General features: G+C 37.8%; 1 protein-coding gene across 1 annotated transcript in view; it reads left to right on the plus strand.

The window, feature by feature from the left end:
• The window catches only part of WWTR1 (WW domain containing transcription regulator 1), a 38,989-nt gene that overhangs the window by 14,829 nt on the left and 11,383 nt on the right, over positions 1-12,777 (plus strand). The window contains exon 2 of the mRNA XM_015872127.2: positions 997-1,133. Coding sequence (XP_015727613.1) covers positions 997-1,133 — 137 coding nt within the window. The remainder of the gene's footprint in view (positions 1-996; positions 1,134-12,777) is intronic.

The raw sequence follows: 12,777 nt of genomic DNA on the forward strand, positions 1-12,777 counted from the left end.
AGAGGAAAGCCTCTGCATCTGGCCAGTGATGGGTATCCTGGCTGGTTGATGGGGCAGAAAGGAGGGCATGCTGAGATGGAACCACGTGCAGCAGAGTCATGGGGTCAGTACCAGGCTGTCCATTGCTTTCAGGTGTTTTGTTTGTGTGTTTTTTGTCTTTTTTGTTTGTCACATATGGAGTTACATACTCATCCTTGAAATCCTTGTTCTGGTAAGTATCTAAATTGATACATTTCAGTGGCTACTTTCAGTTGTCACAAAAACACAGTCCCTTTGTCTCTTTAATCTGACAAAAGATGTGTTACAGTAATCTCAGCTATTAGTTATCTCGCTGTGGTTTTCAGTTATGGTATGTTTGTACATGGGACTTTACCGAAGGAGAATGGTGGATACACTGTTGTCCTACCTTGATTAAAAACTGCTGGTAACTTTGTAGAGAAGTTGGCATTTACACACTGGTTGTACTGGTGTAATCTGCCCCTCTTGGCAACAAGAACATATTCTGATATTCTTGGAGAGATAGACAAGTGTTCATGGAGTGGTAAGGAGCAAAGCTGTTGTTTCTGACAAAACACTCTGCAAAATGACCATCCTTTGGTGTATGGAAAATGGCCCCGGATTTGAATGTGTAGAAAGAACTATTAAGAGAAGGGTAAGCAATTTTTAAACAGTTAAGTAGTCTACAAGATGAGTATCTGTTACAGATTTTTGCTATCATAATGGGATTCATCTTTTGTTCGAGTTAAAGTAATTGAACCAGGAGTAACACATGGAGTGTCAGGATGGCAGGGAGGAGAAAGATGGAAGCAAATATGTAAGGGCTAAAGAAATAGCAAGATGATAGATTATTTCAGATGGGTTAGTGTGAGATAAGGAGGAGAAATAAATGTGGGATTAGAAACACAAATAGGACTTTCATGGCCTTATGCCTAACTATGTATTATAACATACGTGGGATTTTTCTGTTAAACTTATGCTTTATCTTCACTTTCTCAGTCATATAGAAAAAATTACAACATGGCAAGATCCTCGAAAAGCTATGAACCAACCACTGAATCACATGAGCCACCATCCTGCAGCTACTTCCACACCAGTACCACAGAGGTCCATGGCAATGTCTCAGCCAAATCTTGGTGAGTACTGGATGTCATTTCTGTGGTGAAAATATGAACTAGAGGGAAGGGCCATCCTTTACTAATATGTTTCCCAAAGTAATATTTGCTTCAAAAAGGGTAGTTCTGATTCTGTCATCAAGCCAAAAAGTATGTTCTTTACTTTCTTATTTTTTCCTTCTGTACAATTGGCAGCAAGTGAACTCGCACCGTTTGAAGTGAAGTTCTAACATGTTTGATCTTCTGTGAAAAATTTTTGATGATGAACAAAGAAAAATGAACCCTTCCTATAGTTTTTCATTTATAGGTAGTAGAAAGACTCTACAATTCCACCAGATAATTTTCGAAGCTTACTGCACAATGTGCTATATTAGATAATCTGTCTGCATGCTTTCCTGTGTTTCTTCTGGTCAAAGCTTGTCGCTGTTGGTAGTGCTGGTTGTTTTTTTCCCCCCTTTCTTTCTTTATCTTCTTTTCCCCTCCTTTATCTATTTATTTATCTATTTATTTATTTTGCATTGATACGTTCTGTGAGAGAAAATACTTTCTAATAGAAACTACTTTTAGCAAAATAGTAAAAAGTCTATATTGCAGTATGAATTAACTGAAAACCTGTAAACATGCAGGTTTTTTGGTGTTCCTTTTTAGCATTTCAGGATTAACTTTAAGCATCAACTTATGTTCCTCTGATTTTGCCAGAATTCTCGAGGAAAAAAAAAAACTTTGGAAATTCTGAAAATATTGAAGATATAAATGGAAGAGAATGTTTTTTATAAATAATTAAGATTGATAATTTTTCTTTAATTTTTTTGCTTCTGCAGTTCAGATTCCAGTAGTTTTAACTGGTCTGGCTTTCGAGAAAGTGAGGGACAGATAGGTCAGCGTACAGGCTCAAAGTGAAAAACTGGGTCAAATAAGTAGTCATAAAAATGTGAACTAGATTGATGTTCTAGTTCATTTTTGTAAGTTGGTCTCGTAATTTCATGATTATTCATGTGCAGACGGTTCATCAGTTTTGTCTCCTACATTCCAAGAAAACTGTAGTAATCATTTGGCTGACAGTGGTCACCAACAACACTTACACAAAAGCAGTTTTTAATTCTGTATTGAACTAGTAATAAATACTCCTCCTTGAAGTAAAGAATTTTAGTTCATAGAGTCATAGAATGACTTGGGTGGAACAGTGTCATGACAGAATAAAATTCTTACATTCTCTCAACAACTGTCCTACTCGTGTATGTTCAGTACAAAGGCATTGGTGGTTATGTTATGTGAGTCAGCAGACAGCAACAGATTGTATCCTTAGCAGACATAAGAAGAAACCTGAGGAAAATCCTTCAGACAAGAGCTTACTGCAGTGTGTCACTCTACATGGTAAAATTAACAGCTGAGCTGCTTCTGTTATTTCAGTCCACTGATGAGACCAATTTTGAAATGAGCAACAGGTAAGAATAGTACAGAGGCAGGTTTATTTTATTTTTTCACATCAGTTCCTCAGCTTACACTGACATCTGTTGAATTCTCTGTCATTAAAAAACAGAGGTTATACCATGAATTGGTATAGCGTCAAATAGGCCTTTTTCCTTGTTTGTCAATAGAAGTGAAGTAAGATTAATCAGGGGCATATCATGTGCTGAAATACTTGCATATTCAAGGAAGGTTGTAGGATACAAAAGGTTAGAAATAAAAGATAACACATAATTAACAGTCCATTCTTGAAGGGACTTGGGATGCCCAATAGTTGCATTTCCATAGAATTCGAAATCTGTTACATCACATATAGACTGTATTTCATTCAATACTCTTCACATTTATTGACAGAGTATTTTAACTGTTGGGTATTCAAACAGTGCTTAGCACAGTGGTTCTGGTCTGTGATGGAATTTCCTAAACATTAGTTCCCTACAAATGTGTAGAAGTTACCACAGTGTCCAAATTTAATTCACCAAGAACATTTTTTGTCAACATGTTTTGGTGACATTTTTCTCATACTGGTGGCTTTCTAAAGGTATTCTGTGATGTATCGTTAGGAGCATTAAGTCTAGTTGCACAGTAGAGTAGAGTAGCACTTTCTGCATTCTGTTCTTAAATTTAGCGTCACATAAAATCATCGAATCATAGAATAGTTTGTGTTGGAAGGGATGTTTAACATCATCCAGTTCCAGCCTCCTGCTGTAGGCAGGGGCATCTCTCACTGGATCAGGTTGCTCACAGCCTCTCTAGCCTGGCCTTGAGTGCTTCCACGGAGGGGGCATCCACAGCCTTTGTGGGCAACCTGTTCCAGTGTCTCACCACCCTCACAGTAAAGAATTTATTCCTAGTATCTAGTCTAAATCTACACTCTTCCAGTTTCAAGCTATTTCCTTTCATCCTATCACTTCATGTCTTTAGATTACAATTAATTAGATATACATCAGCACAATTTTGTAATATCTAATGTGTTTATATTAAGTATTTATGTATCTAAAAAGGATACAGTGCCTTCTGAATACTTCATGTGATTGTTTAAAATAGATGTGAATGTGCTTAGGGTGAATCTATCTCTTTTGAAATCATCCTGGTGAAATGGAAGGCAGATACCATCCTGCTCTTTTTTGAAACAACAGTGCTACTTCTAATGTTGCCTTCTTGGGTCTACTCAGACACTGAATGGAGCAATTCTTTGGTCTGGTGGTGAGACCTCTAGCCAGAAGTGATTGTGCCAATATCCTGCAGACATCGGGGAAGAAATGGAAACTGGATAATAAGCTAAATCACTCTTCTGGCCATCATTTTATAACTTTTTAGCAATTGAAGTCTATTCATCTGTCTTTTGCCTTCATATTTTTTGGTACTGTAGGAACTTTAAAAGTTTTTCTTTTGAAGATGTGCCACCTACAAGAAATGGATTTAAGTATTCCAGGTCTGCATACTGATCTGTGCTTCCAATTAGTAACACATGTGTATTCCTCACTGTGCTTCTGATGAGGAGATGGAAAATACGCTGTGTTCTGTACAGCTTGTTGCTTTGGTTTATAAACTTCTTTGAGCAAACTTTGCTAGTGAGTGTATAAAGGCACATACAAACATTCTATCAAAAGCACAGGATGATTAAGAGATACCACGTCCTAACATGTTTATGCTTGAAATATATGTGTAGTCAAAATTAAACTGATAGATGTACCTTAAAAAAATCTACTGTACTTGCCTACCTTCTCTTCTTACTGTGGATTTGTGTTGTCTGTATGTGCTGGTTTCCTTATAGCATTTATGTTTAGATTTATGTTGTCTATATATACTGATTTCCTTGCAGCATTAGAAGTATTGGATTTCTCACCAACATTTAAAGCACTGCTTATTAAATGTTGTATATGAGAGACATCTAAAGGCATTTCTTTCTTTGATGCATCTTGATAAATTTGCATAAAATTAAGACACACTAGGTAGCTTTTGTGTTTACTTACAGAAGACCACTAAATTAAATGAAGTTTCATGAATGGAAGGGGGAATCTGTCTCATACTGAAAGCTCATCGTTGCAAGCATTGTTAGAAAATATTCAGGCTTGCTTGGTCTGACTTTTCTAAATATTATCTTTTTTTTTTTTTTTTTTTTTTTTTTTTTTTTTTCCTAAAGCAGTTTGTAGATAGATATACTAAGGAAAGGACTGAATTAACAGCAGGTCTTCAACTGTTTCATTAATGGAATGCCACATGGTAAATAATCAGCCTCTAAGTGAAGACAATCAGAAGTACTGTATTTTTCACCTCTTCATAAGTGCTTCATAAATGCCATTTACTTTGGTGCTGTCTGGATCTCTGGTCTGCTCAGTCTGAAAAGAATTTTTGATTGATTGATGAAATTCTGCTTGCATACTACCAGTCAGCTCAATTAGTCCAGTAGAAGTGAAGATCCTGCATGGAAGGAGGGGTATCTGTGCAGCCTTATTTTAAGCATCAGATGTAGATTCCTGAATTAGGAGAAAAAGCTCCGTGGACTTCCTGTGAATGAAAGAGAGAGCAGCTGCAGTGCAGCCAAATTAATGGCCTAACTGCTGGCTGACTGAAGTGACAGAACTGTTCTCTGGGAGTGCCCAAGTCCAAGCTAAGGAAGCGAGTCTGCCTTAACAGCAGTAAGAAGTATAAGGAGATCATGCTGTGTGTTTTGGTGGTTGTGTTGGTTTTTATTTGTTTTTGCTTCTTAACACTGATAACCATTTCAGTTATAGGGATTTGTCCATGAATTTAAAAATGCAGCATTCGTCTGCATTGGTCAAGGTAATTTAACTGAGTCGAAGACAAGTGGGAGTTTTGACAATTTGCATCTGCTTTCTTTTTGAAATCAGCCAGGAAATCCAGCCAGTAAAACAATGCAGTATTCCTGTTTAAATCAATAAACACATGAAGCAAGGTTTCCATATCCTGCCAGGATAAAAGAGGTGTAGTTACTATTGTTTCAAGGTGATAAAACAGTTTTGGTTACTGTGTCAAAGTGATCTGGAGATAAGAATCTCCCAAGGTGTTTGAAAACAGGCAGTATGTATTGTAGTGATAACAGGCGTACATTAAATGGTCTGGATTTTGCAAGACTTGGTTTGCATTGCATGGAGATTTGGCTACAAATACGTAGCGTAGAGAAGAACACGTTTTGCCTTCGGCATAGCCCATACCCACTCACCACCTGCACAGTGGAAAGGCTTCATATTTCAGGTCATTTTTAATTACTGGATATCCTGAAACAAACTGACACAATTTGGTTAGGGTCAATGTGACCAATTTTGGCAACTTCTTCTCATTAATGAAGCAGTTAATCTTACAGTGTAAGAGCTGAAACAGTTGTAGAGGACTTAGGCGTTCTGTTGGAATGATGGTTTTACAACACAGCTCTGGAAAATAGCATTTTTTTGTTCTTTATAGTTAAGCCTCCAACAAGTAATTTCTTGTGCACATTTCAAATTGACAGTTTACTTGTGTTTGAAGGACAGGGGCTAGCAGCTGTAGAGATGAATGGAAATTAAATTAAAGATTAGGTAAAATAAATGCAGATGTCTCAGAGGATACACATCTTTATACCAGCAACCAGCCATCTACTAAATGTGAAATGGTAAAAGGTTTTAAAGAGTTTTTGGTGCTTTTTCAAAACCTGTCATTTTTAAAAATTTCAATACAAAGAAGTTTCTGTTGTTGTAAGCATTTCCTTTCAAGGTTAATAGTCCAAACATGTGCCAATGCAGGACTGGAGGCGGAATGCAAAAGCTAAAGATTACACAAAGCAATTGAAAGCTAAAGTAATGTAATGATATTTTAAACAGTAATGGCCATTAGTAATTGTTCATTAATATTAATGGTGTCTCCCCCATCAAGAGGCCTCTTCTGTTATTTGTTGTTACATATTAAGCTATTGTTTAAGAAGAAGTGCTTAAGTTTCTACAGAGTAAATTTGCAATCTTTTAAATAATTTCCTGCTAAATCCTAGATTTAGTGGAGCACCTGTAATTTTTTTTTTTAAGCTTGAAGCTTAACAAATTAGTTACATGTGTGTATCACAGAATGTAACAGTTGAAACTGTTGAGAAATTTCCTTATAGCTATTTTCAGCCCAGAAATCTGAATAAAAGACTCTCTGTACTGGGATAGTACAACTTTTTGGTTTAATACTTTACAGATTTTTGGAACAAAATGCACCAGAAATGAAAAGCAGCATTTTTTGCTGACCTTGTTGGAAGGCTAACACTGTTTCTGGGAAATAAGCAAAACAAGCAGTTCTTTGTTGGCAGAAGGAGAGAGAGAAAAGGAGGGGAGCTCAGTCTTTTTTTCCTCACAGTGTCGTGACTAAGTCAAAACTGTAATATAGCTGTGTTCTTTCTTTCTTTTTTTTCTTTTTCTTTTTCTTTTTTTTTTTTAACCTTTATAGACATATGTTTTTCATTAAATTGTGTTGCGTGACACCTGGCGCTGGCAGCTGATGTGAGTTAGGATCTGGACTGCCCGTAAACAAAGTAGAGAAAAAGGTCCAGAACTGCATCCAGACACTTTTGACACTAAAATAATAAAAGTTGGTACAATCAGTTCAACACATATGTCAGAAACAATTTACATTTGCATGTTTTGGTTTCTGCAACTTGCAGATTGCCTTGCCCACAAAATAATCCTTGCTTAGTATGTACCCAGAACTTAGTATATAACAGGAAAGTCTGACACAATGTCAGAAAAACTAGTTCACTAGAATATCTTCAGTAATTTACATAAAAACAAGCACAGAATTGTCTAATTTTTTATCTAACTGGAGAAAGACAATTATGTAGGATTGAGATGTGAACTAAACTGTTGCAATTCCATGGACTGCAATGAAACTGTGGCCACACACTTCATGTTTGGAACTTATTTCTACATTTTTATTCGCTTTCATTTGATCTGGAAAATTGTGTAACAGCTGTTTATTGAAGAGACTCAGTTCATTTTGCAAAACAAATTTGTTTCTCCCAAAGGGAATTGAATTCAAGGGCACCTTGAATCAGTTTGCTAGAATGGTGACTGCTTTTCATCTGCTATGTTAAAACCAATCTCCTTTATAGTGATGGAGCTGAGCTTTTTGGATTTTTCCTTTGTTTGCAGAACCTTAGACATGTTCCTCTGGGAGTGCCAAACCCTGGCTAGGGAATTCAAGCTTCTTGAAGACTGTAACTAGCCTCGGACCTCTTAGAAGCAGTGCAGAGTTTCTAAGTCTGAACACAGACTGAACAGAGCTGCTAAAGCACTGCTGATTTATTAGATGAATTGGAGTCAGTATTCATATTGAGCGGTCTAGTTGGAGCCACAACTGTGAGTTTTTCTTTTTTGACTCAGACTCTGTTACGTTCCTAATGGCATTCAAATATAAATTCGGAATTCAAATATAAAATAGCAGATATTAACAAATCCAATTAGGTAGCAAAAAATGTGGCTGTTTGAGATCTGTAGATCAAGATCTACAGAGATGAAACAGACATATGTAGAATGTTGTTTTGCCATTAAGGTTGCTCACAACTGTTGACACAAGATTTTCCTTTGACTTGTCAGGGCTCATTCAAACTTTCAGGGACAAAGAGATTGCAGCTACACACAAGAAAACATTACCAAACTTTTCAGTATAGGATTTCAACTCTGATTAAGTTAAGAGTAGAAAAGAGAATAAGTAACAGTTTGGGCTAATTTCAGGAAAAGCAGTGAAGTAAAAGACTTTTCTCAAAATGAGCTTGCATGGGTAGTTCTTCCATTGCTGGGATTCTTTCCATTCCAAGTAGTGTACTTAAAGATTCGCTATTAATTTGAAATCTAGGCAGTATCAGACATACCAAACCCACTTGAAGATATTCCAGGTACTATAATTTGTTGTTTTCCCCATGCATACCACTGCAACTTACCTTCCAGAAAAGCAACCTACTGTCATCTCCAAGAGTATTTTTCTCTCTTGTTTGAAGAACTCACACAGTAAAAAGTTAAAAGCAGTGAAAACTCTTGGTCATGTAATAACTGTTACTATGTGATTGTTCTTTTCTGCACATCTTCTGAGGAGTCCGGAATTCTGCCTGGTCATGTTTTTTGCCCAAGTAGAGAGCTTTTCAGGGTAAGGCCTATCCAGTGCTACACGTAATGTTGTGCACAGAAAGTAGGAGGCCAGGGAGGTGGGGGAGCTTCAGAGTAAAAAGGGGGAAGAGGTTTTAAGTGATTGTAAGTTGTGGCACAACTGCTTGAGAAATAAGTGTGACCACATATTTGAATGGTATTGATTCTGTAAAGAATCAAAAGGGTGTCCCTTTTGCACTTTCTTTATCTGTCAAAACTTCAGTGGCAAATGCTCCTGGTTGCAGCTTAAGTTTGTAGCAATACTACCTTAGGTTTTCTGATGCATCATTTGGTGTCCTTAACTGTTCTGATGAACTGCAGAACTTTTGGGCTGTTAGTACATTTAGGAAGACTGAGAGTGCTGGAGTATTAGTGTTAGCACTGCCCATTCCTCTTTGTGTTGTCTCTGGCTTTGTAACATCACCAAATTTCTTTGCTGTGCATCATTTATTTCAGTTATTCCAGATACAACTAGGTTTGAGGAGAATGTGGGAACGTCATTCATCTTTGGTAAACTTTTGTGTTCTTTGACCTGGATGTTCCTATACGTCCTTTGGTTTTGTCATGTCAGAGTTTCTCACAGATAACAGCTGTTGATGTAGGAAGCTGCAGTTTTTGTGTAAGCCAGTCTGCATTCACACAGTATAGCTGTCTTTTTTTGTCTTTGGAGCATCATGCAGAGAAACCTACATCTGCAATTGTAGAAAGATCTAGCTCAGGGCTGGTATGGCCCTCTTGAAGCTAGCGATAATGCACTTCCACAGAACGAAGTGAGTGGCTCTGCGCTGTAGTCTCTGGGTTCCAGGAGGCTTTAAATGGGGATCAAATGGCATTTAAGTGCCTCTGGAGAAGCCACATTGAATGACACGCTGGTTGTCTGCCCTATACTCTCCAGGACTTCTGATTCTGGAAGCATGTTGCAAAGATGCTTTAGAAATGTTTGCACGCTTTCCAAACAGCCTGGAAGGATCTACTAGCATGGACTTTGCACCACCTACAGGTAATAAAGTTGTTTCTAGACCCAAAGTGACCTCAGTATAGCACAGCAGTGATCCTCACCTATTAGGTATGGCTAGTACTCATCTGCAGAATGAACAAAATCTACACCCCAAATAAAACCGTATAGTTGGCATGTTGAAAATTCATTATATTTCACTCCTGACACCTCTCTGTAGGATGTCGGTGCTGAATGCTATTCTTAGCACCATGAACAGGAAGAACTTTTGTCTTAGATAAGTCAGGAGGACATAGAATGTCTTTGGGTTGCTTAATCTGTAAATGTGCTTGCTTGTGCAATAGCAAACCACTGAAAATGACTGATACCAACCATCACTACATTTGTATAACACAATAAGATGCCCAAGGGTGTCTCTGGCACCAAAAAATACAAAGTGGTTCTGTTTCTCACAGTCTTTTGTCCACTGTGTACAATCTGCAAATTTTGATCAGTCTTTCTTTTGCCTACAGGATGACATTCTCAGACTGCCTGCCTCATAATAAGCAGTTTATTTAGCTGGAGCCAATCTATTTGTTCTATGCTGTGGGTGGTTACTGTTTCGATCATTTTCCTGAATGGCTCAGTTACATTTTTAATTGGTGTTTGAAGACATTTTGCTCTCAGTTGTTTTGTTTTCTGTAAGTAGTCCTTCCTGAGAGCCATGATCATGCTTTACATGACTGCTTCCTATCTTGACTCAGGAACTCTATGTACGTAAGATTACCCATAAGCTATTTTCTCTATAGTTTATCCAGTACATCTATATTATTTCTGGGGATTATATCCAATATTATTATCCCAGTCATTTTAGTACACTTTTCCCAGTGACATCATAACATCCTTTCTGCTTACTCATCTTCTGTGCTGGGCTCTGTACACATGGAGAAATCTGTGTGCATATATATTTGTATGTGGATATGTATGCAATCTAGTTTTGAAAAGAGCGCTGTCTAGCCCAGCTGCAGCAACAATACTCTTCTGCAGGAAACAGCTCATTGAACTTTTTTCTCAAACCATGTTCCCTCAGGAGTACATTCTGCAGAACATCATTTCTGGAAAACATGCTTTCCAGTGGACATGTTGGTACTGTCATAGATCAGTCATGCAACAGCAAGTGTGTGCCTGGCCACATTCAGCCTCAAGCTCTATTGGTGTGAGCCATGAGAAGGATAACAGGGAACTGCGTGGGTTGGTGCTGGTACACAGAGCAGCTGTAGTTTGAGAGTACACAGTGCTTCTAAGGTGGGCCAAGAACTGTACTTGGGAAAGTTGCACTGGCTGTAAGTTGCCTACATATGGTGAGGGACAGGAATGAGAACCTCAGCTTCCAAGCACAGCATGGCCTTGCCCTCATGATTTATCCTGTGCAATTGCTTCAAACTGGAGATGCTGTGTTCTGTCTGAGATGACCCACAGTGTCCCCCAGGAAGGGGATGCGCAGTGCTTTCCACAGTGCAGAAGTTTGGAAGATCATTGGGATGGGCTGTTTTGCAGAGAACCCATTCCACAGTACTTAAGCTGCTAATAAAGAAGAACCCTAACATTTAACACATTATCAAAAGGCTTGCACGTAACTATGTGCAGTGGCTTTCAGTGGAACTGAGGCCTAAGAGTACTTGGCATTCTGCCGTTATTTAATTATTATTTGGGTTTTTTATTATTATTATTACTGTTCCATTAACATTTTGGATATATTAGGATATATTTTTTAGACCAGTTGAAGGCAGCAGTTGTTGTGGATGGTGCTACAGAATCCCCTGGATTTTGGTTTCGCTTTGTTTTCTGTATTGAATCACATAATAGTTTCCATTTTATACTAACATTATTTCCATTAATATTTGTTTTGAGCTGGGTTAGATTGATTTAATGTGCATTATGTATCCATGCACATACGCACAAACTAGATGTGTCTTTGCAAAAGTAAACCATCTATATGATTTGCCTGTGACATTACTGTGATTGTACTCAAGAATAACTCTAGTGGAATAATGCCGTTAGGTGGTTAATAAGATCAAAAGCTAGATCTCAACATCTCTATTTATCAGATAGTTTTGAATGATTAGGAAAAAAAGTGATTTTGTCAGTATATCAATTTAATGCTTCATTTTAAGTTAGGCTTTATCTTAACCTTTACAGAGCTATCTGTAGTTGTTTGAAAGCATGGATACATGACTTCTCTGTACTCGATGACTTGATGTTTCTGAGTGTATCCATAACTGTTAGTCTGCTATGAAGTAAGATGTCTGATATTGAAGCTGAATGAAGAGTTATCTGAATCTCTCTCTCTTTTTTTTTCTCTCTCTCTCTCTTTTTTTTTTTTTTTTTTTTAACAGTGTATGATGGGGGGAAACACAGTGCCAAGAGGTTCGAATGACAACTATTGAATTTGTTCCTGTTATCTAATTCTATTCCAATCAGTGGCAGCTTTGAACAGAGCAGTTTCTCTCTGGACCTGTGTCCAGAGGTTTTAGACCTACATTCCTCTGAGGAGAAAGGTACTTATAGAAGGAGAAGCAGAACCCAATAATACAGGTGGTGGACTTGGCTGAGGATGGCTCTTACTCTTTTGCCTCTGTGTATCTACTGCACTGAAAAATCCAGGTGACATAAGTCCCTTTTCTTGGAAGTAGAGTAGGATTTTTGTTGTTTCGGGGAAATATGATGAGAGATGACACACTTGACTTGTAGGTAATTCGGTACAATTTAATTTCTACACTTCTAATGTCTGGTGTAGGAATGCTTCACTTACTGTACTAAGCTTCCTGTAATTCCTTGATCATATGTAATAATGGATAGCATTGCTTGAAAGGAAAGGAAGTTACTGTAAGAGTTAGGGCTGACTGGATGAAAATGTTCTCTGTCCCCGTGAGAAGAAATGACTTTGAGAGTTACTGGGGACCATAACTCTGGGAGAAATATTTCTCAGTGTATACTCATCATCTTGTTCTTTGCCTTCTTGCATCTGTAGTTTCAGCTGTTACAGATCTGGTGCAGATCTGCTGATAAAGGGGGAGTGTTTTAAAGCAAAGGCAGTAGGTAGCATGGCAAGTGGTATTACAACTCAGGCTCTAGCCCTGATTCACCATAC

This window comes from Coturnix japonica, chromosome 9, assembly GCF_001577835.2.
Source record: "Coturnix japonica isolate 7356 chromosome 9, Coturnix japonica 2.1, whole genome shotgun sequence".
Taxonomy (NCBI): domain Eukaryota; kingdom Metazoa; phylum Chordata; class Aves; order Galliformes; family Phasianidae; genus Coturnix; species Coturnix japonica.